Genomic DNA, 24,468 nt, shown 5'->3' on the forward strand with positions numbered 1-24,468 from the left:
TACAGTTGTTATCAATCCATCATTATGTAGACAAAGGACCTGTGGCCTTCTAGCACTCCTCCACACCATGTAACCATGCAATTAAAAGCCCATTGAGGAATCTGAAATCATCAAGGATAAGCTACTCTCCTTCTGTAGGAAGGCTCTTCCAAAAGCTTGCTATAGAAATGCTTTTAAGGAAGCATTTTCCAAACAACATTGCACTCTCAAGTGCTTACTGAGTCATATGTTTATGTCTGACTCTGCTAACAGAGTGGCAGATATCTGCCAGCAACTAGAATTTGAAATAATTTATTAGCTCCCTGACAAGCTATATAAAATCTTTGATCCGAGACAAAAAACTTGAACTCTCTTTGAGAGCAGGTGGCACAACTGACACTGCTGAGAAGCAAGCTAAGGTTTAGTTTTGCTAAGGAAAGTGTTGGTCTTCCTACAACAGTGCTGGAAAACTATAACGGCTCTTATAGTAGCAATGGGCTGCCATCACATAGCATCATTTGTCATATCAGCAAATTATGCAGGGTGAAAACACAAGCTGTACTGGTACAATACCAGAATGCTCCTTGGCATACTTTTGGCCCAGCACACAGCCAGTAACAGGAGGATACAGCCTTGAGAAAAGAAGACTAAGAGGGGATCTTATTAATGTTTATATATATCTTAATGTGTGGGACTCAGGGAGAAATGGCCAGCCTCTTTTCAATGGTCTGTGGAGACAGAACAAGAGGCAATGGCTTCAAGTTGGAGCACAGGAGGTTCCGCACGGATATGCAGAAGAACTTTAACACAGTGAGGGTGATAGAGCACTGGGACAAGATGCCCAGGAGGGGTGTAGAGTCTCCTTCTCTGGAGATATTCAACACCTGTCTGGACACCTACCTGTGTGACCTGTCCTAAGGAACCTGCTTTGGCAGGGGGGGTTGGACTCAATGATCTCTGGAGGACCCTTACAACCCCTGTGATTCTGTGATAGACTGGACCAGGGAACTTCTCGATACGCAGTACAGACATTAACACCCTTGTGTGATATTTGCCTCAAACGTCATAATTGACTTCTCATTGGCAGGTGTATGGACAAGGTCACCTGTAAATTTTTTACCCCGTTATTATGACAGCTTGCTGAAACTGGTAAGGTCCCAGCTGCAACCTCATTCCTCTCACTACAAGCCTAAAATCCTCTGAGTCCTGTATTTCTCCCTTCTGACCCACTACCAGTTCCCCTTATCCAGAGTATTCAGAGATCCCCAAAGTATGTAGGCCCAGAACATTTCCTGATAGCTGGCAACAACTGCAGTCATTCTTTGCTGTGCTCTGTGTCACTACACAGACATTAAATCGTTCTGGGTACCTGAACAGCTTTCCTGTAAACAAGAAGGTTGTCTCTTAATGTTTAACAAGAAGCTGAGTTTTTCAGATGTTTTCAGTGCAGTGCTGGTTTGAAGTAGCACATCCGTGACAACTGGACAAATGATTAACAAAACTATGACACGATCAGATAAAAATACATAACAAATCAGGAGAGCTAGCCTTGGGATAAAAGAGTTTGATGCCCTCTTTCTTTCCTTTCTGCTCTGAGTCCACGCAACCTTGCCCAACAAAGAGCAAGCACCAAGTTTATCTGTGTGCCTGCATAGTCTTTGTTTTTCAACTTTTCTGTACAAATAGTCTCTTGCAGTCTTCAAAGTCTTCTGCTTCAGATGGGTTAACCAAAGGATTCCCTCACTGAGAGGAACCATTCCCAGTCTTTTCTGACAAAATCATTAATTTTAGGGAAAGGGACCCTGAGGCAGATGGGGCAAGTGCCAGCCAATGGAGCCATCTTCTGTCAGCACTGAGAAGCCAGAGTCACTCGAGGGGCCTCTACACTGCTGCAAGCACCTGCTTTCCAGTAGTGAGCCTCCAAGGTCATGAAGGAGCATTACAGTTTCCACTGTCAGCAAAAAAGATGCTCTTTGCCCTAACACCACAAACATAGACACTTTGTCTAGTTGAACTGTGACTGATGTTCAAATATACCCCATGAATTTCTTTTCTGCCACAAAATAGTCTTCACAAAGGGAATTATGTTATTGAACACATTAGTTTATTTTCCCCTGTAGAGGCTTTATGCTTGCAAAAATGCAATAACACATTCCAGGCAGTGTATACAATGAAATTCTCCCTCAGTACATTTAAGGTGTGAAAGCATGTACTTGTGCTTAAAAGGATTTCCTCTTCCTATGTCTAAGTAGTAAATTCTTGACACCACTTTGAAAGCTTAGGAAGGAAGGATAATTTTTTTCTCCACAACCATGCTGAATTAGCAGCAGGTATTGCACGGAGAAGGAAGACAGTCACCTGTTTGACATTCAGCTTGTCTTTATTTTTGTTCATGATGAAATATTTTCATTTCAAGAAACATGAATTTTCAACCTGATGTCTGATACTATACAGTATCATGCTTTCCACTGTCCCCGTGCCAAACTAAAACAAACCTAAAATGAGTACTGGCATGAGAGCAGTGTGAAGAAAGGGGACCAGAAGAGAGCAGGTTTGCCAGGCGCTGCTTGATGTCCAGGCTGGTGGCAAGGAGGAGGCAAGGGGCAAGCCCTTTAGTACTGACTCTCTGCTTCCTTCCCTTCTTTAGGAAGCTATTTTAGCCCATTTAAGTTCCCTTCACTCACATTTTCCTTTGGTGTATCAGGAATTTCTGTCACTTCCCTCTTTGCTGTGTGATGGCTCTGTACAGACCACTCCTCAGTATAACTGACACATTTCACTTATGCAGTGCCTGCATTTTGATGCTCGACAAAGTATAGATGTAGACCCAAGGCAATCACTTCCTTCAAGAAGCCATTCATCTGTGCTCAAAGGCCATGAAAATATTTTAGGTGAGTAGTTGCATCCGTGACCACTGGTTTCATGCTGCATCTGACAACTATGCTGTATTTGATGTCATTATGACATGAAGTGGATCATAAAAGATGCTGAATTTAGCATTATTTTATTTTAGGACAATCATGCCATAATTCTTGAGGTGTCAGATTTTTAACCAGGATTCAATTAATTTCACGGAGCTTAGGGCTCAATAGCTTTAAATGCAGGAAATAGAGGAACCTCAGTAATACATGTGCTTCAAAATGAATTAATTAGGGAAAAAATACTTAAAGCTGCCTAGTGATATCTAAAATACCCCAGAAGAGCAACAACAACAAAAAAAAAAAACAAAATAGAAAGAAAAAAACCATAATAATATGTCAGGTATTAACTGAGACACTCCAGCTTTAACTCTTGGACCAGACTATGAAGATTGTCACCTGTTTTTCTCTCATGTTTGTCTTTTTTTTAAATGCTTGAACTTCCCCTCTGTCCAGCGTCAAGTCCCTACAACTACGATCCACAATCCTTTTCATGCAAAAAACCACACTGTGTCTTCTGTTAAACCTGCTCACAAAATACAGAAATGCCATTTTGTATTTGCTCTAGGCATATGACACCTTTTCCACTGGTTTTGTATATAAATAGGCTTTTATAAATCCTTCCATTGCACACTAGAAACTGTAAATGATAGATGCAGAATTAAAATATCTCAACTAAGTAGTCCCAGAAGAATGGTACCAGGGAAGACTGGCCCAATGTGAATTTTACCTTATTTACATTATATATAAAGAAAAAAGTTGTTGTTAATGATAATGCAAATGTTGTGTGTTGTGTTGGTGTTCTGGGTGTGGTTTTACACTTTGTTATCATAAGTCATTTATTATCATCTTTTAAAACAGTAGAAAATCTGTTGATGAGAGTCACAGTGGCATGCCCAGTGCTTCATCTGTCCATTGGATAAAAGTGACATAGTTGATAGGTAGAGATACAACATTTCTGGTTACCATAAATAAATTGGTCCCTGGTAGAGCTAATCAAGGGAGAATTGGTTGAATCATATATACTGCCAAATGCCTAAGTAAAAATGGTGCTACTGAAGAATCATCATTCATGAATATAGATCACACTGTGAACAAAAAACCGCACACACAAGAATTCCACTGTAGCAACCGCAATTTAAAAGATCAAATAAAATATATAGTTAAATAATTAGATCAGCAATTAAAAAAATAATTAAAGGAGCTGTCAAAAGCATGAAATCATTATAAGTAACAAGAATATTGCTTAAGACAGTAATGTTTTAGAGGTGTACATCATCTTATAAAAAAAGTTTGAGATGAGTACATTCTGGCAAAAAAAAGGAATGAAGAAAAAGCTCCGATGACATAAAGTTGTGTTCAAATACAATGTAGAAGGGAAAAATAGATTAAAAAAAGCAAAAAGGGAAAAAAATAAAACCTAGCCCTTAATATAAAAATAACTTATGTTAGGCCAATGATTTGAGAAAAAAAATCTTGATACATTTCCTTACAACTAAAAGTCTATGGTGCCAGTAGATATAATCAAGACATAAAAACATTCATACAGACAAAACCAAGGCTGAAAATGAATTCCTCACTTCAGCTTTCCTCAAGAAGACTTAGGGAAGTTCTCGCACTGGCAAAGAAACAATTTGGAGGAACTGTCTCAAGTACATATTGAGAGAGATTTGAGAACAAATCAATAAAATGAGCAAATAAAGTGCAAGGAATAAAGTTGTAAAGAAATTGCCACATCATGAATTGTGGTATTTAATTTCAGACATAATCATCACCAGAAGAATGAGAAGTGGCAACTAAGGGGAAGTTTTTGCTACAGGATTCTAGAGGACCAGGAATCACAAATCACTATGTGTGACATTTCAAGACGTACAAAGTAGTAGGAGAAAACTATGCTAAAGATCAGAATTAGTACATAAATGGATAAATAATTGGTATTGACTTTTGAGAGGTCACTCATGCCAGATAAGTCTTTCCCCATTTAAAGAGTCAATGATGCAAGAAAGCTGGTTGATACAGCAGACATATGTAGAGTCCTTCAGCATCTAGGAACACGCATCAGATGAAAACAAGTGAGCATCAACAGATTGTCTTATGTAAGGCTCAGTGCTTGCGTTTTTTCCCCACCAGGTCCCTAAATGCATGACCATGATTATAAACTTCAGGGCAGGTGCAGCTATGTTGCATGTGAATTCCCAAAGACTTTGCTGAAGGTCTTTCAGCAGCGTCTACTAAGGAAATGAAACTGCTACAGAGGAAAAGAAAATATTTCATGTGGACCAGTTAAAAGACAGGAAGAAAATGGTTGGAATAAATTCCACAGTGGAGGGAAGTCACATAATAGAGTTCCCCAGAGACCTGCTCTGGAATCTGCGCTTTGAATTATGGATAAACGTCACATCGAAAAGACTGAGGTGATGAAGCGTGCTTGTAATACTGAAGGATTGAGGGGAGCAAAACCAAAATATCAGTGCAAAGACTTGCAAATAGATTTTATCATACTGAGTGAATGAATGCTAAAGAAATTACCTGATTTCAACACTGATACATTTTACAGGGAAAAACTAAACTACATCCTAAATTTACAATTGCAGTGAAGTACTAGTTGGCTCAGAAACTAGCTCTTACTACTCCAGAGAAGTATCTTAATAACTACTATACATTTTGTGCTCATGCAAATTTTGAAAAACTCACAGCACAGCTGTGCTTTACATACCAACTGACTCTCTGTCATCATAGGTGCCGATTTGTAAAGGCTGGCCTGCAAAAAAGGTAAGTATATACAGTATTACATACAATGTCATAGTTATTACAGCACTGACAGAAGAAAAATCCCATAGGATAAGCGTTTTCACTGATGATGGTTCACTGCTTCACTGGTAACAGTTCCTGGATGGCAAAGTAATGCATTCACATTTGTCATTTCACTTATATTTTTTTGAGGCCTGTTTTAAGAAGAGGAAAAATACATGAACAGCAGTATGCTTTTGCCACTGATGCAGTGATGTGCGATTGGTAAGGGAAGTTAAAATATTTTCTGTTCCATTTTTTCTCTAGTTACAATAAAACATGAATGTCTGTCATTAAAATTTTATGGATAGTAAGTCCAGATCAATGTTATTATCACTATCAATTGTATGGGGAGCTCAGTCCAACCCTCCTATCCTTCTGACTTTACATGAGAATCAGAACAATCCTACATTACATTTTTTTCTGAATGTACATTGAATAGCAGACACTCTGTTTTCGAGATCAAGAGTAAATGTGATAAATGCAAAGTATCTGTGTTTGTATGTGAAATGCTTTCCTGCCACATGCTTATTTGCCTATGCTGTGGCAAGATTCAAGATTTCTGTTGGTCATCTTCAAACTCTGTAGGAGTTCCTCCCTATAACACAGTGCTTTTGTACAGATAACATGCCCTCACTTGATGTAGGTGTGATTTGCACGCCCTGAGATTCTAAAATGTGGAATTTTTTACAGTATGGTGGCAAAATGGTTAGATGTTATAGCTGCAGTATAAGACAAGCCAGTGCCTGCACCCCCTGTAGAAAGTTGGATTTTTTTTCAACCCTATCTTCTCACAGTTTCAAGCAGAAAAACATTCCAGCACATTTGGAGAGGGAGTAACCTGTTTTTCCCTTGTTTTCTCATGACAGACTTTGCAGAGATTTGGCCACAGAACTCCAGATGTTGTCTTTCAAGTGCTAAATAGAAATGTTTAATCACTCTCTGGACCTGCTGGCTCTATTCTTCTATAAGTGGTGGGAACAGTGTCATCGCCAGTCATGCGCATCACTGTGAGTGCTCACATCTCAACACAGCCTCTGGTGGAGAAAACCTTTCCACTCATACAGTGACAGCTGAGATTTAGCACTAAATCTAGAAGTACATCTTCTGCCCTTGACAGAGTAAACTAGAGTTTTTACTAGTGGTTACTAAGGTCTCTCTTTCATGACATTGACCAAGTGTGACGACCAAGCTTGTTGTGAGCTTGACAACATCAAAGCACTTCAGAATGATCTATAGCTACAAGTGGCTGGAATTAAATTCTGTTACTTAAGTGGTGCAAATTAAGAGTAAATTTCATATGAAAGAAGTTAGCTGAAATGTACATGACCAGAGATGAAAAAAATTGCTACTTATTTCTGTATGTTTGACTGCATTTTAGTTGCTTCACATTATATCGTTTTTTCAATTTCCTGTCTATAGCACTTAGAAAAGAATTTTTGTAGAATAGAATTGTCAAGAACAAATTAACAATAGAATAAAAACTAATCATTAAAATTAAACATGAGAAATTAATTTTAAAACAGTGGTGAGTTTAAATGACAAAATTAATAAATTTGCTACAACTTCAAATTAAAGTTAAGAAAGCTTTCCTTGGTGACAGTAATTATAAGGGAATACAGTGGCTAAGTAACTATATTATGGCACTCAATATTGACACTGATACTAATAAATGTCTCAGTATCAGACATAATGCATAGAAAAATATTAAGAAAATTATATTGCTAAATTACTATTTCAATTCTTTCTAGTAAAATTAATTCCTTTGCATTAATTAAAAGGCTACTTTGGAAACACAAAAAAAAAGCATTGCTAAAAAAGGCTACCTGAAAATCCTTACTCCAAGATAGCTCACATGAGACACCACAGACCTTCTGGGGTAACACAATTTGTTATTATGACAACAAGTATCCATACAATGCTTAGATCCTAGTTTCTACCAGGGAAACTGCTAGATTAGCTCTAATTAGGCACCTTGTTTCAAAACAGACATCTTGTACTAAGAAATGTTGCCTCTTGGACTGTATCTCCTCCTGTCAACAAAAGTCAGCATGCACGTTGAGCTCAGGGACAGGTCTCTTGCAGTTAATGCTTAGGACACTGTCTTGCCTACTTTGGTCCACATCAGCTACCACTCTTCCAGATGGTTCTCCATAGCGGTCAAGATGGTAGTGCAGTGCGTGCCACTGTCTGTGGGATGAAGAGATGAGGGCATCCTGGGCCACCTTCTGGGTTAGGTGGCTTACTTTGAGGGGATAGAAGTGAAATGGGAAAAGGAGAGGCAACTCTACAGAAAACCTCTGCATCCTTGCTCTGAGTGGCAGAGGACAAGCTCCCTCCTGGTTTATAAACTAGGACAGAAATAATCTTTGCATGTCCTTGCAAGATAGGAGGAAGAGCTGTGACAAATGGGAGACGTTAGGGACACCTGGCTGTTCCACAGGACGCTCTGCTGCAAAGTGCAGTGATGGCAGAGTCCAGAAGGACCTGGACTCACCAAGTTCAGCCACCACAGTGCAGCCTGGAGAACAAAGTTTGTTAACACAGTTGTCTAATCCATTTTCTGACACAAAAAAATTTCAGTGTGCATGTACAAGGTATAGGAAAGGTTAGCATACCCATAATCTCCTGCATTATTCCCAAACATATTTTAAAATATCAATTAGCTTCATTTATCTAGAAGTTCCAGAGGAGACAGGGAAGGAAGTGTTTATTAGGGTGATTCTCTATGCCAGCAAAGAAAACCTAACTGTATCCCTAGGCATAGAAGTTGGATGCTTGAACTTACGGTATATGTCAGCCACAGTTTTGAAAGCTATAGATATGCACTGGAGTGGTATTAAATATACTCTGTTCTCACAGACTGCCTCTGAAAAAAACTAACTCTTTTATTTCATTGAAAAGCTCTCTTCCAATGTCCTTTCTAATTATTATGAGCCAGCACAATCTGTCAAGTAAAAATCACAGTATGCAATAAAATATGCATAACATCACATTTGAGAGGCAAAATTTAATTGATCAGTCAAGGATTGTGCTGGCATAAAACTAGGAGGCCTCTATTGCTCTGCCCACACTGCTTTGATTTGAGGTTCAATAGAAATGCAGAATGATGAATACTAAGCAGAAATTTCACACCACACGTCTAGATGAGTTGTAAGTAAAATATGGAACCTGCAGTAACTGTGTGTGCTACTGAGAATAAAATTGTTAAATGGGTTTAATATTTCAAAAATTGATCAGATGACTCAATATAGAGCTTCTCTTCGTGTGGTTGAACATGCATCTAAATGGCAAAACAGCTTCTGTTCATCTTAGAACTGTGGAGTTTCAGCCAGCTTTGTACCTTGGAAAGAAAAGTCAACCCCAAACTCTGATGGACGGGAAAGAACCAAAGGACTTTTACCAAAGTAAGTCACCTACAGTGCAGGTTGAGTCCAAACAAATACATCCTTCAGCACCTTTAAGAGTTTGTTTGTCAAATAGCTGAGCACTTGACCCATACTTGAAGCAAACAACAACAAGAAAGCTTCTGCATAAATGAATTTTAACATCATATTCAAACAGGTAAAATTATCAATAGACACCACACTGAAAAGTTTTCAGTCATGATGGATTTACAGCAGTGGCAAGACTCACCCAGTAGCTTAGCAAGACTAGACAAATGACATATTTCTGCAGGCAAAATACAGAGTAATTTTAAAAGTACTTACATATCTGGTTTCACGCCCAGCTGCTCTCTGCAGCGTTGTGGACACCTTGTACAAAATAGATAGATACATTAAGAGAGAAATGTTACCTTGAGGAGTAACTGAAAGACGTTCTCAATATTGTGTCAAGTTGTTAATTGATGGAATTCACAAAAACTGTTTTTTTTCCAGAAAAACTCATGAGACACATGAGAACAATGTATATTGAAGTTTTTCTTGGTATGTTTACTATAGAAAATACTATTTCATTTTTACTGCTCAAAAATTGATCACACCCTGTGGAACTCTCATAACAAAATGTTTGTTAGCAGACAGCCACAGGTGTGGTTAGCTCATGAAATTTAACTTAGATTTGCTCACAAAATAACCTGAAATTCCTTCTGTCCATGTTTTCATTTTCAAGAACTTGTTTTCATCTGACTAATATTTCCAAGGCTTTTACTTAGAACATACAACCATTTTTCTTCCTCTAGGTCTCTTTTACTTTCAGTTTAAGCAATCTTATCTCTCATTTCAAGGTCCTCACAAACAGCATGGTCCCTATGCTGCATCTCATTAACCTCACCTTTTGCTCCCTGTATTTGATCTCATGACTTCTAACTGATGCCTTCAATTTGGTCAAGGCTCAGTTCTCTGTTGCCCAAGGAAGTAGGGTTTGGATGCTATAGCTTGAAATTCCAACTTATTAGTAGCATTTTAACTACTTTGGATTCAGTGCAGACATTGCAAAACATTTCCTCAACAGTCTCTGCCTACTTTTTAAGGTACTACTCTGTTTCCATCTTCTAGCTGCCTGAAGCCTGATTCACCCCATGTGATGGTTGACAGAAATAATTTAAAAAATGAAAATGAAATTTGAAGTGTATATTGCTTATACCCACTCAGGAATGTTGGTTCTGTGCCCTAGTTTTGCATGGTGGTCTTAACATTGTTCAAAATTATCTTTTTGATGCATTCCCCTGAAAAAAAAATCTTTTTCCCCCTGTTTCCAGTTGGATTTCTACCATTTTAATTCTCCTTTAGTGACTAAAACCAACTTAAACTTACCTGGGGCAAACTGAATATAGGAACCTCCTCCCTTTGTTACTCACTTTTCTTAACCCACAATGCCCACCAATATAATAAAGTGAAAACAGAAGTTTAACACCAGTATAGAAAGTTCTGCCTCTCACAACGAATTTCAGAGTTATTCGGGATAAATTGTTGTAGAAGGCATCAAGACATCCCCCTCCTGTGATAGGCCAGAGTTGAAAGGAGTTGGAACAAGTCTAGGTATTCATTTAATAATTTATTATTTGAAAATCCATTAAAATATGGGGAAAAATATTGTTCTGAATGATGATTCTAATCCCTGAAGGTCTTCTGTATTAAGGCCCTCCTCAGTAGTGAGAAGGGAAGAACTCTGGGAGACAGCAATATGGAACACAAGGTATGAAAGTTTTCTTTATTGTGGATCCTTGCTTCTGGAACTTCAGTAAACAGCTTCTTTTACATAATATAACTCCTACTGACTTCAGGAAGGCATCCTGCAACAAAGACTGCACTGACTCCAGGGCTACAGTCCTGTCCTACAATTTCTTTCAAATCACCAGAAAATTCCACTGATGCCACATGTCTTAAATGAAGATTTTTGTTGCTATAGGCTTTGCTGCTGTGATTTTATTTTCTTTACAACTACTTGAAAGAAAAATTGGAATTATTCACATACCTTGCCAACATCTGACTCTGTGCCCATCTGCAGGAAACTTGGAGAAGATTCACATCGACGCTAGAAAATTATTTTCAACAAAGAATAGGCTTATTAGTGACAAGAAACGAAGGAAAGGCAGAGAAAAAGTCAGTCCCGCATACAAATGAGTTACCATAGTCAATGGGTCCTGTAGGACTTGATCAATGACAGCACACAGCTCTTCTGTTTGCTGTCTGAGCTGGGCAGGGGAGCACATCTGAAAAGGAAGACACATCATTCAGTTAAGCTTTGCTCTCTGTTTTCAAATAGAGATTTGGAGGAGATTTAACAGCACTACCTCTGAATGGGTATCCAAAGCAGTGCCTTCAGTCACACTAGCAGTCTTGTCTGGCTCTTCTAATGCCTGCAATTTAAAAGATTTTGGTGTGATATCAAGCTCAAAATTTTAACAACCAGGCAAACATACACATTTTGCAATCTGCCTTTTCAAACGCACCACTTTCTGTTTCACCACAGGAAGAGGAAAAAAGAACAAATTACAGACTCAGTAAGGTTCACCAACTTGCGATTCTGAACTAGAGAGGGTGGTGGCAGACAGGTACAGAAACTGTTCAAGCTAGGTGGATTGTCTCTACCATTAGAGATCAAAACCTATGAATTTTAATCATCGTCTTCTTCAGCAGTAAATGTGAGGCTGTGAGTGTGCGCTGTGTGCCACAGAGGTGTCAGGGTGGCCTGCCGGGCACCATCCGAGGAAAGCCTCTGGCTGTAAGCAGGTGAACAAGGCAGGGGTACAAGCACACAGGGAGTCTTTTCTTTTCCTCCAACAGGCATTTTCTTTTAAAAGTGCTTCCTATTTAAAGTGAATGGCAATTCTGTGTTACAACAAAAACCATGCTCGATGTTTTAAAATTTTAGCCTGAAATCAGAGGTGTATAAAGCAAAATTTGCATAATACTTATGTGACACCACATTAAAACCTGTCTGGTCGAAGCAGGTACCCAATCTGTCCAAAGCTTCTTGTGCTGGGATACACCTCATGCTTTCCTACACCCCTACTTGAAGCAGGTTTGAGAATGGTGGGAATCAGATAGCTGAACCCTCTGCTTTATCAGAAAACCCATGAAACACCCTCTAAAGCCAAACTCCAGTGCTCAGTTCCCTTCTCATCTTCATCCAGAGTCTACAAGGCACACTGTCACTGTCATCACCCATTTTTGTTTTGATGCAATTTTCAAATAAACTCCATGCTGAGACCAAAAATTGCTCTGGAAACCTGCTGATGTGTGAGGCTGGACTACAGGGGAGGGACTTGCAGCGTTTGTGGAGTTTTTGTTTAACACATTGTGTTTTCTGAAGTCTCATTTTGCTAGTTATTTGCATTAAATGATTACAAGAGAATAAAAGAGAATTCACATAAAGCACTTTTTCATGCTTGTGGGATTCAGTGGGAATGGACTGATCCCAGTGTGGGAGGTTTCAGGGCTGCCAGTTACAGAAGACATACATGGAGCTGGAAGGATAGAATCTTAAAAAAAAAAAGAAGCAAATAAAAGCACATACTTAAGTTTAATTCTGAGCATTTAATTGTCTAATTTCTGAGTTTAATTCTGCTGAGTGATTTTTTTCCTCTCCTTTCCCAGCTACTGGCAGCATTCTTTTGTGTGACTGAAAAGTTAATGACAATTTACTTTTGATGTTATTTTAAAACCATTCACAAATTATCCTGCACAGAAGCACATTTATGAATACCATGTCTCCTATCACAGCATATAGTAAGAAAAACTGGAGAGTAGTTTCCTTCCAAACATATTTCTTCCCTCCCCTCCAGGTTTAGACAAACCTGTTGGCCTTAGAGTAGTTGGAGTTCAAGAGGAAAAAAGTAAAAGAATTCTTAATTTTGACATAAAGAAATTAATGCAAACAGAAGATGAAGAGATAAAGAGTCTTTCTCATCTCTGCTAACTCATCAGTGTTATCTAGCCAAACTCTCAGGCCAACAGATAGTCCTGTAGAATAGATTCAGATAGCAAGGGATCAGCGCTGCACTAGTTAGGTGTCCCTGGTTCTTCTTCAGCTAAGATTACATCCTCCTGGTAAACATAAAATGAAGTAGAAGAGTCACTCCAGTACCTATTAGGGCCAGGATTCCCAAAGCAGCATGTTGTAAAGATGATGAATCTTAATGTGGGTTCACTAAGATGAGTTTTAATCAGTCCCATGTTCAGAATGGAGATGTTGCTAAGCTTCTCAAAACCCCCAAGAAATCAGTAGGATAATGAACATAATAAAGTAATTGTTAAGTAAAGATACGTGTTTCTGTTTCAAAGTCGCTTCACCAGAGCACTGGGAGAGGGTGAACAGAATCAGGGGTAAGAAGCAACTAACTATCATCTGAGGAATCTTTCAAGAAGAGCTACAGCCACATCCATGAGTCTCAGTTTAGAACCAAGAGTCTGCATAATTTAAGAACCAAACATTTGACATTTTCAGTAGAAGTTGGGAACCCACATATATTTGCATTTTAGAGCTTTCATTGACTAAAGTCAGGTGAGCACAGCATCATGTGCTCCATAGTACCTCAAGCTATGGCTGTCATGCAGGACCCATGCTAGAGAAAGCTGCAGTATTTTCCCTTTTTCAACCTTTGGGGAGGGAAAATTTTAATCTTCAAAGTGGTTCATCTAGTTTCTTTCACCAGTTTTTAATCTCTTTTATTCTTTCTTTTTTATTTTCTTTCTATTTGAGCAGTACAATTCCAAAAAAGAGGACCAGATTCTTGGTGCCCCTATCACCTCTACAAGGAAAAATGTTTCTGTTTAATCTGTTGTTAGCTTTTCAAAACATAAATGATTTTTTTCCAGCAGTGATTTTTTTTTCTTTTTTTTACATTTCCACACAGAGAAAAATGTGAGGTTAAAAAAGTACAACTAGCATTGCTGAACTCAATACTAGAGCTATCATGCATTAATGCTATGATTAATTTTAAACATTACTGTTATCAACAGTACTGTTGATTAGCGCTATCAACAGTATTCAAGCTGCACTTCCTCACTGATAGTCTAATAACATCAAAAGTGGAACATATTTAGGCATTAACTTTTTTTTATTATAGATAAAAATCAATAGTGAGACCACAATTTAAAAGAAGAGTGTAATTTTGGGAATGAAAATGTATTTGTGACAGAATGTAAATTCTCAGATGAAGTAGTCAGTTGCTGAACTGCTTTTTTTTTTTCCTTTCAAAAGGCAACTTTGGAGGTGTGATGCATATATCCCATTGACGTCAGTGATGATTACAACCCTTCCCTCCTCCTTCCCCCAAGCTATTTCATTGCTAAAGCTGTATCAGAGCTGAAAGGATACTGGTAAATGATCCAAACAGGATCTCCAATGTTTCTTTAGCAGAAAAAAAGCTCTTGGCAACATAGAGAAAATATAGAACATAAGTTTCATTAACCAATGAATCACTTCAATAGTAGGGAAAAAAACCCAAACATTGTAACCTGGATCTGACACAGCTTCCTTCTTACTGTATTGTGAAAACCTCAGGCTGAGCAAAACCCAAGAAGTTTCCTCTTCTTTTGTTTCTCTTCCATATTTCTCATCTATATCTTTCCCTAAGCCCTCAGCATATGGAAAATCTCAAACAAACAACTCCTCTGTGTAATGGGACTTCACATACCATGAGCTCCTTAACTTTATTCCTTGAAGTTGCTGGTACATGTTTTTGAAAAGACCTGACTCATAAAATAATTAATACTCCAAGCTGCGAGAAGTTTGAAAGAAAGAAAGAGCTTATAGCATAGTCTTACATTGGCATGCTTGGTTATTATTAGAGATGACTCGGTCCTTTATCACTCTATGGCTGCACATATTACTTCCTTTCTTTCTTACTTTTAGGTATTCGTCTCTATCCTTGAGAAGCATTTGGACACGAACACATAACATGGATGCAAGAAATTCACCTACTATATGCACACCAGAAGTACTTAGGGAAAGATAAAAACTTTATTTATCAAAATGCTCTCAACAAATTGTTGTCAGGAGTGTTTTCCAAGTACATAAATATCCTGACATGCTTGATAGCAGCCAATTATCTAGAAGTTAGAGCTACCATCTGCAAGTGGGGAAGAACTGTTGAACAAGGAGCAACTTGAATCTGCATTTGCCATGATCAGATAGATGTTCAATAACAGAATAGGTAAGAGTTACTTCAGGGCAAGAACTTAAAGCTGAGTCTCCAACATATGAGATCATTTCCGGGTTTCCTAAATTGCATTTCTTTCTTTTCATGAAAAGAAAAAACTACTCTCATTTTTCTTCTGCATAAGGAGGAAAATATCTTCCCCCCCCCCCCCCCCCCCAGCTTTTTTCTTTTTTACCTCCACAAAGAGAATATACCACACTGCTGTCAGTCCACTGTGTAGGTAGTAAGATGCAACTATGTCTTTGGAGTTTTCCTAGGAGTGTAACGTCATCAAGAAAACATGTTTTAGATTCTCTTGAAGTTAGCCAAACTGCATTGTGTCAAGAAAAGATGTAAAGAATAGCCATAAACTGAGAAAATCAAGAACCTAAAATGTTTATTCTTTTGAACAGATTTTTTCTACATTTATTTAAAATTGAAATTATAGTTCTCTACTTGTAATTATTTGATAAATACATGCCAGGTAAGTCAACAGTGCTTTCATTTGCACTTCTTCAATTTACAGACAGCTATACCTAGCGCTTTTCAGAAGATTTTGTAAGTGTGCAATAAGCCTCAACTGTGAAGCAGGTACGCTTCATGGCACACGCCATCATCCTGGTTTCACCACAGTTCAGACTGGGGTAAGTCTGAGCAAAACACTTGCAAGGCCTCTCCCCTACAAGTCTATATAACCAGGTTTCCTTGTCATAAAAATGATGCCCAGATCAGGAAAGTTCATCCCACTCGGCATGCAGAGGTGGTGTGTATCTGGACAAATGCACCCAAATTTCCCTTGCATAGACCTTGCTGTGGACCAGAGTTTTCAGTTCCAAGGCATCCAACAGTTCTGGGATGTCCCTTTCAACGGTCTTTGGAGACAGGACAAGGAGCAATGGCTGCAAGTTGGAGCACAGGAAGTTCTGCACCAACATGGGGAAGAACTTTTTCACAGTGAGGGTGACAGAGCCCTGGGACAGGCTGCCCAGGGAGGTGGAGGAATCTCCTTCTCTGGAGATATTCAAGACCTGTCTGGACGCCTATGTGTGCAATATGAGCTAGGGAGCTGCTTTGACAGGGGGGTTGGACCCAATGATCTCTCAAGGTCCCTTCCAATCCCTATGATTCTGCGATTCTGTGATCTATTTTGATCGAAAGATTTTTAATAGATATTTGACAAATACAATATCTAAATAATAGATGCGTTACTTATTAAATACTATCTGATTAAGAATGTAATTTTGAATTACATTGTGATCACTTCTATGTAACTATAGAAGCTATACAAGACTACAGTAGTATGTCAGTAGAGATGTGACTCACAGTCTCAATGTTAATAAGGCCAGAAGGAATCACAGTGATCACCTAGTCCGACCTTTTCTTTAAACCACAGAACTGACTGGAATTGCTGTATGAAGTGCTCAAAAAGTGTCCTGTTCTTTTCTCAATTTCTGTGATAAAGAGAACATTTCAGTCTCTGAAATTTTTTTCTAATTGTTAATTGATTCTTTCTGCTAAACTTCTGATTTATGCCTACATTAAACTTGTCCACTTTCCTCTTCTAGCCAGGGGATCATTATCACAGTGTGGACTTGCCTCATCACGATGAATCTGTGTGGCTGTGATGGCACTACTGACCGGCCATGGTTACCACCACCTCATTATCACACAACTTCACAAGGCACTGTGAAGCTGTGCCCTTGCTGACAAGGACACTGTCCTGACAGGCTTGCTGTCACACCAGCTCCTGCTTCACCTTCCCTGACAAGCAGCTAACTCTTGCTGCTCCCTAAAAGAGCCTGACCGTACTGAGGACAAATCTGTTAAAACCAAGTTTTTGCTCTTCTGGCTATGAAGGAAGTTGTGGTCCAAACTGCCCAGAGATATCCTGAATTGGAATTTTTCTGAACAGAGCACAGGTGATGTGAGCAGAGCACCAGGTTTTTACAAACTCAAGCATATCAGTTATGAGATCTGATGAGCCGAAATCACTTCTGGGGTTGCTAAATTATACACACATATAGTTAACAAGCCTTAAATTCTCTGCTAATGAGCACAGATTTGAACACCTCACTTTCTGAGTAAGAGTACTAGAGTATAAGAACATGTTCTAAAAAAAAACATTAAGATGATGGCATCCTAATGGCTGCATAAGAAGTAGTTGAGAAATGCTGACTGAAGTTAAAGCATCTATGCACACAGAAAAGAAAAAATGACTTGAGAAAGAAAGTTAGACACAAGGAGACAATATAGATGAAGACAAAGCATTGTACTTTACATGACATCAATTGCAGTTTTCTGTCATGGGATCTAATTAATACTGCACATGAGTTGTCACTAGGATGATCTACATCACAGTTCTAAATAATCTTATTTCTCATGACCACCTAAATTAAGCAACATAATTACTCACACAGTGGAAAAAAATTGACTTCTGAGAATGTGCATTTCCAGTTCAATCGCATAGCCAAACACTTTTTTAGCCCGTTAGACAGATGGTGTAGTCCTACTCATGCATTCAACTCAGAATATCCGTGTTTTGCCTATATTACACGCCTTCCTTCCTTGATAAAAAAGCCACTCAAAAACTTCTCCACATAAATAATACCTTAATGTTAATAAAACATCACTTATGAAGTTAAAATATTATTGTCTTGAGATTCTGATTTTTCAATCCAGTGCATAAAATGTGAGCAATATAATTACTATCATTGAGCTACAATATGGCATGAGTTCCTTCCTGGTTCCCTTCCTAATATTTCTGAGGAGAATACTTGGCTATTAGGGCTTGGTAAAATGGGGCCAGTGTGTGCTATGTGATCCTTTCTCCTTTAAGATCCATACTCCAAATGCACATCAATTAATGCAACAGAACTAGTTTAGGAGCATTTAGGAGCTTCTGGTACGGATCAATGACACCAAGCTGTGTGATGCACTCAACACACTGGAGGGAAGGGATGCCATCCAGAGGGACCTTGACAGGATTGAGAGGTGGGCCCATGCAAACCGCATGAAGCTCAACAAAGCCAAGGTGCAAGATCCTGCACAAGGGTTGAGACAATTCCAGGCACAACTATAGGCTGAGAGGAGAATGGATTGAGAGCAACCCCGAGAAGGAGGACTTGGGAACGTTAGTTGATGAGAAGATTAACATGAGCCAGCAATGTATACTTCCAGTCCAGAAAGCCAACCATATCTTGAGCTGCATCAAATGAAGCATGGCCAGCAGCTCAAGGGAGGAGATTCTGCCCCTCCACTCACATGAGACCCCACCTGGAATACTGCCTCCAGATCTGGGGCTCCCAACATAAGAAGGACATTGAGATGTTAGAGAGAGTCCAGAGAGGGGATACGAAGATGCTCAGATGCGCTGAAGCACATCTCTTATGAGGACAGGCTGAGAGAATTGGGGTTGTTCAGCTTGGAGAAGAGAAGGCTTTGGGAAGACCTTATAGCAGCCTTCCAGTACCAGAAGGGGGTCTACAAGAAAGCAGGAAATGGACTGTTTCTAAGAACATGTAGTGACAGGACAAGAGGCAATGGGTTTAAGCTGAATGAGGATAGATTTAGACTAGGTATTAGGAAAAATATTCTTGATTATGCGGATTGTGAGGCATTTGAATGGATTGTCCAGAGAAGCTGTGGATGCCCCCTTCCTGTCAGTGTTCAAGGCAAGCTTGATGGGGCTTTGGGCAACCTGGTCTAGTAGAAGGTGTCCCTGACCATGGCAGCGGGGTTGGAATGATATTTAAATTCCCTTCTAACCCAAATCACCGAATCATTCTATGGTTCTATGATTTTATGATTCTAAGATTCTATGAACAATAGCAGATTATGGTCCATAATTCACAAGATGAAAGAAAGCACATAGTCAGGTAATGTAAAAAGATACAGTTTACAAAATAAATTAGTCAAGAGCTTCTCCTGAAGGCAAATTCTGTACCAGAAAATTGATTTCTTATTAGTTTTAGATGACTGCACTTTCAATACTGAAGGATACAAGGCTAACATTTTCAATAAAGCAGTGCATAACCAAAAGTCTCTATCTAAGATATCTTTTGAATCATTGCTTTTTCTACAGATACTGGCATTATATTGTACGATTCAGTTTTGTGTATCAGGGATAAGTAGCATGCAGGTCATGAGTCAATGCCCTAGAGAGCATCAGTGAGATACATAGCTGACATTAACCCACTAGTTCACATCAAGAGTGTGCTCTTAGAGTGATTGCCCTGCTCCAGATCTTGGTTTGCAGAGTGGTGCAGTGGTAGACTGCACAAGCTGGATGTCTTTCACACGAAATCAACCGTAAAGTGTCATTTCCACCAAATGCTTCCAGCCACTAACAGGCACTCTGCCCAAACAAAAACCTCCCAAAATACCTTCTTTAGGGGCATAGAATCCCCTGCATCAGCTATTTTCCTCTACAGAGCGATTTGTATTGGACCTCATTGCATGTTTAAGGAGACATAATCTTCATTAGTGTCTTGGAGATTTACATAAAGGAAGGACCAGGTTTTATGCAAATGATTAAAAAATCATTCAATATTAAAAGAACATTAGAAAGGAAAGGAATGTCCCCTTTTTTTAAACAATATCCTATTATAGCAATAACAGATAACTACTAGATCACAATCAGTAATATTTCAAGGACAAAATTATAATCTTCAAAATTTTTGCACAGTTAAATTCACTCTCTCTGATGTCTTAAACCCCTTCCAATTTCTAGTGAAATCAGATGAATGCATATGAATACATATTTAAATGTGTAGTTAGGAATGCTTAATCTTACAGAAATTAATCAGAGGCTGAGTTCCTGAACCTGGTCCTGGACAGAAAATTTTTCTGATAAAACTGTGATCCGGCCGTCAGAGTGATTAAACATGCCTTTAAACATATAAGACCCCCAGCTCATTCTCATTATAGAAAGTTATTTGCTAAACTTAGTGGGCTATTCTTTTGTGCAAAACCAATTTTTTTTGGAAAAAAATAAAAATAGACATCCATGAGTACTTTGAACCCTTCATGGGTCAATTTTCAATTGACTTCCAAAGCTGCATTACCTAAATAATTACTATAGAACTCAGCCTTTGTTGGCTGTGACTTTGGTAATAAAGACTCTTCTTTGGATCTATCATCCTATTCTACAGAAAAGGTTTGTTACCCCCCAAATGCATACTGGGAATGGACCCATGCTGACTGTTGAAGGGCTCAGGGAAATTGTTTGGGACCATGGTAGTTAACAGGGGCCAGTGCAATGGACAGGACCGTACTCACAGTTTAACAATACAGATGGTCATCTTGGGATGTTACATTTGCATCACCATCGAACATTGATTTACTACCTACTGATTGGTAGGTCCCAGAATAGCAGTGCTCCAGGCACTTTCCAGTAACAAAACAGACTTTGAGATGTTGCCATAAATGGCAGCTATTTTTGGATACATTTTTTTCTTATTAGCATTTAATTTATTTGCAGAAATTCAGATCAGTGTAGCCGGTCATCTTCAGTGGGAAGTGGTTGACCCTGAAGAACGGTTGGAATTACAATCCTAAGCATTCCCAGAGTTTTCATACTGCAATATCTCCAGAATATGTACACAGACTTGAACACCCTCAAATATACAACGGAATTCCCATGTCTTTGAGCAAACACTAACCTTCTGTTCCATAAGTAACGTGTTTGTAGGGATTGCTGCAAATGCCTTGTAGCTTGTCTTGATCTTGTACTGCTAAAAGGGTAAACCAGAAAGCAGGAAGAGAAGTAAAACAGAGTAGAAGAGGGAGAGGGAGAGAGAGGAAAGAGAAGGGAAAGGTACGACAGAATGAAAGTCGATTCCAGTTGACTTGCAGACACATTGCAACAATAATATATTTACATATTACCCAGGAAAGCTATTTCTTAAAGAAAATCTAGTGTTTCTGTTAAGATTTCTGTAACACACACACATCTTTTGCTTTTAGGGATGAAGTAGGAGAATGTGAACTCCCTGTACTAGTTTACAACTTCCCTTGTGATTTTGACAACTTTCTGTTGACTACTATCCTAAAATGGATACCAGGAGAGTCTGTGAGGTTTTTCATATGATAATGCACAGCTACTTCAGCCAGTACATATGTCTCAACAACTGCTGCTGTGTGGTGTGATCCTGGACCTCTAAGCCAGAAGGATTTCTATAATTTGCTTTAATGAGACTGATTAGGACCCTTAAGTGCTGAATTGCTTATGTGAGTGGATAGATCAAGTTATGTTACAGAATAAGAAATTCTACCACCCAAATATTTCAAAACAAGCATATCACAGTCTAACCAAACACACAGAACTGACAATCTAAACCATACAAACTATGCATGGATTTGGGTATAAAACATCTAAGATCAGCCTTAAATATGAGTCTTTTCAAACAGTTCATATTTTAGACCATGAACTCTTTAGAAACCATACTTTCTACATTTTCTTTGCAATTATAGATGTTGAATTCCATTTTTTTTAAATGGTTTATTAGATTCTTCTATACCTAATGTGAGTTCAAGAGCTGGGATTCTTAATCACGTGACTGCTGGAATTGTTTATTTTTTAAAAATAAGAGCATAAATTCTTTTTCAGCAACATTCTAATAAAAAACATAAACTTGGACAATGATAGAGGTTTAAGCTATTGATTGATTATTTCTGCTATAGTCATGCAGAAATTAAGGTATTTATTAATCCATTCAAGCTTTTTTGTGCACTGCTGTCTGCAACAAGGGTTACTGGTGATTATGAGATAGCAGGCTGTGTAGTGTGATGTACTTTGGGTTGTTCTCTTGTCACTTTTTTCCTTTTTTCTTAATATCTAATAAAAGTCTTTATGAGAGCAGAGGGTCCAAAATTTAATTTAGATAAGAGAAACTTATATCACCCTTGCACCTCTCTTGAAATATTGCCTGGCACCACCCTTTAATTCTTTCTATACATAATCTAATGTTTGCTTTCAACTTTACTCATGTTTCTTAGTCAGAAGTTGGAGACTGACAGGCATTCAAGTCAATGATCACAATCATCACATTGAATGAACAGTCTGACAAAGAAGTTGAATGGAAATGCTGGAAATACACTTCCTTTTTCTGGAGGGGTAGGAATTTCAATGAGATCTATTGATTGTATCTTGGATGTCTCAGTCAAAATGAATGCCTTTTATATTCATAGGAATTTCTACAGGATAATTAATCTTATCCCAAAATAGACACCTAGAAAGCTAAAAAAATCATCCTGTAAATGGACCATATTATCTTCATTAGCTATAACAGAATCACCCAAGTTGTGCTTGGATATCTAACTTTCAAATGTGAAAAGTCAGGCAGGTTGAATCCTGCCCTTTGAACATTTAGGCAGCAACACTCTGCTATAAGCATGTGTAGGTTCATATATTGATATATTTATGAATATAGAAAATCAACATGCAGACAAAATGTAACATACTGTGCACTGAAGTAAGATGAAAGACCGACATTCCAAATATTAAAATTAGCATATCTACAACATGTATCTTTGTTTGCCATAATTGATATTCAATCAAGAAAATTATATAACTGGACATGTAAATGAAAGTCCTGTGGGCTTTTACATAGGATGAGATGGACATTGTATACTAGAAGAATAATATGATGGCATTGAAGTTACTTGTACTTTTATATAAATTAAATAAAGACAGATCAGACTGCTAAAATGTAAAAGTTTCTATACAGTTTTAATGTGTTTTATCACTTCCAGATACTGTAGAACCTGTGAACTATGGTCACAGCGTCTGAGATGAGTAGAAAGGTTTTAATTCAGTTTCTCGTCTATATGAATATGCACATATTATTTTGCATTACTTAAAACTGTTCTTCAACACCTAAGTACATTTAATAGTCTGATTCATAGCAGTATTTTTAAATAGCCATGGACAGTTAGGTCTGCTGACCTGCACCATGGTCCAGTCAGAAACAAACCAACTCTAATATGAAAGCTCAAGCAACTATCAGCCTGGGGACTTTTCGGGAAAATGTCCAATCTTGTTGCTGAAATGATCACCCAGGGCACCCACAGGGCATTGCAAAGTATGTTACACACATACTTACAAAGCTTAAAATCAGAGACTAACCATGAGAGTGTAGAGTTCCTCATGAGCGATCTTTCCTGATTTGTGGTAGGCTTTGTAGCTGTGCTGAGCACCATGTTGCCCCAGCTTTTTTGAGTACACCTACATGCATCCGCATATGTAGGAATGATACCCCATGATACCACTGCAAAGAGTTTTCAAACAACAGCAAGAAGTCTTTATTTTAATATGTTCCTGTAGAATCAGCAATTTTATCTGTCTCCACTCCATCCTACTGTTTGTTTTGCTGTGTTAGGTCCATGAGGACACTATTAAAATGTCTGAAAAGTCCAGGGAGAGGGTTTTTATTTCCTGTGATCACCCACAGTTCACACTTCACACTGTTCTGTGGCAAAACAGCCATTTTTGTTAAATCATTGGTGAACATAGATACATAATGCATAGGAAAGCACACATGTTCATATATACAAATGCAAACAGTTAAATAAGCTCACACATTTCTGTTTGATTTACATGAACTGGTGCATGCATAGGCACAGACACAGAAGAGCTCTCCATCAAAGAATCCTTTTTCAATAATTGCTTTGAAGTCAGGCTAATGAAACAGTTTTATGTGAATACTGAAAAGTACATACAGTGTCAAGATTCTGGTGTAAGAGGTGTTGGTTTAATATGTCTTAAGGTTGCAAAATTAGTCGTGCCAAAGTCAAGAACTTCTAGATACTGCACTTTTTCCCCTTGATATTCACTTAGCACATTCACATATGCAACAGTTTTGTCACACATCAATAGTCATCAGATGGAGCAACCTGCTTTTTGTCTAGTTCTGAAGTTGAGGTGATTGGAGACCTAAATGCTGCTTAGGGTGTTAATGTTGTTTCTCCTCAATCTTTTTTTTTTTTTTCTCTAGAAATATACTGATTTGTGGTTGAAGTGTTATCAGAGATGTTGGCACAATTAACACATCAGCAAAGTTCAACTGAGCTGTGCCATAAACTAGATGGGGAAGCAACTGCCAGCAGAAGAAAACAGGGTGTTGAATGCACACTAATATTAGCTAGAACTGAAGTCTCAGCCTCACGTTTGAAAGCCACAAGAGACCTTTCCTGCCC

General features: G+C 38.4%; 1 protein-coding gene across 1 annotated transcript in view; it reads right to left on the bottom strand.

Annotated features, from left to right (window-relative positions):
* The window catches only part of MLIP (muscular LMNA interacting protein), a 113,429-nt gene that overhangs the window by 32,423 nt on the left and 56,538 nt on the right, over positions 1-24,468 (bottom strand). The window contains exons 5-10 of the mRNA XM_084262544.1: positions 20,934-21,005; positions 11,422-11,487; positions 11,257-11,340; positions 11,103-11,162; positions 9,398-9,442; positions 5,614-5,658 (exon numbers count right to left, since the gene is read on the bottom strand). Of these exons, the coding sequence (XP_084118670.1) occupies positions 5,614-5,658; positions 9,398-9,442; positions 11,103-11,162; positions 11,257-11,340; positions 11,422-11,487; positions 20,934-21,005 (372 nt within the window). The remainder of the gene's footprint in view (positions 1-5,613; positions 5,659-9,397; positions 9,443-11,102; positions 11,163-11,256; positions 11,341-11,421; positions 11,488-20,933; positions 21,006-24,468) is intronic.

Source organism: Gallinula chloropus (assembly GCF_964237585.1).
Source record: "Gallinula chloropus genome assembly, chromosome: 3".
NCBI classification, from domain to species: domain Eukaryota; kingdom Metazoa; phylum Chordata; class Aves; order Gruiformes; family Rallidae; genus Gallinula; species Gallinula chloropus.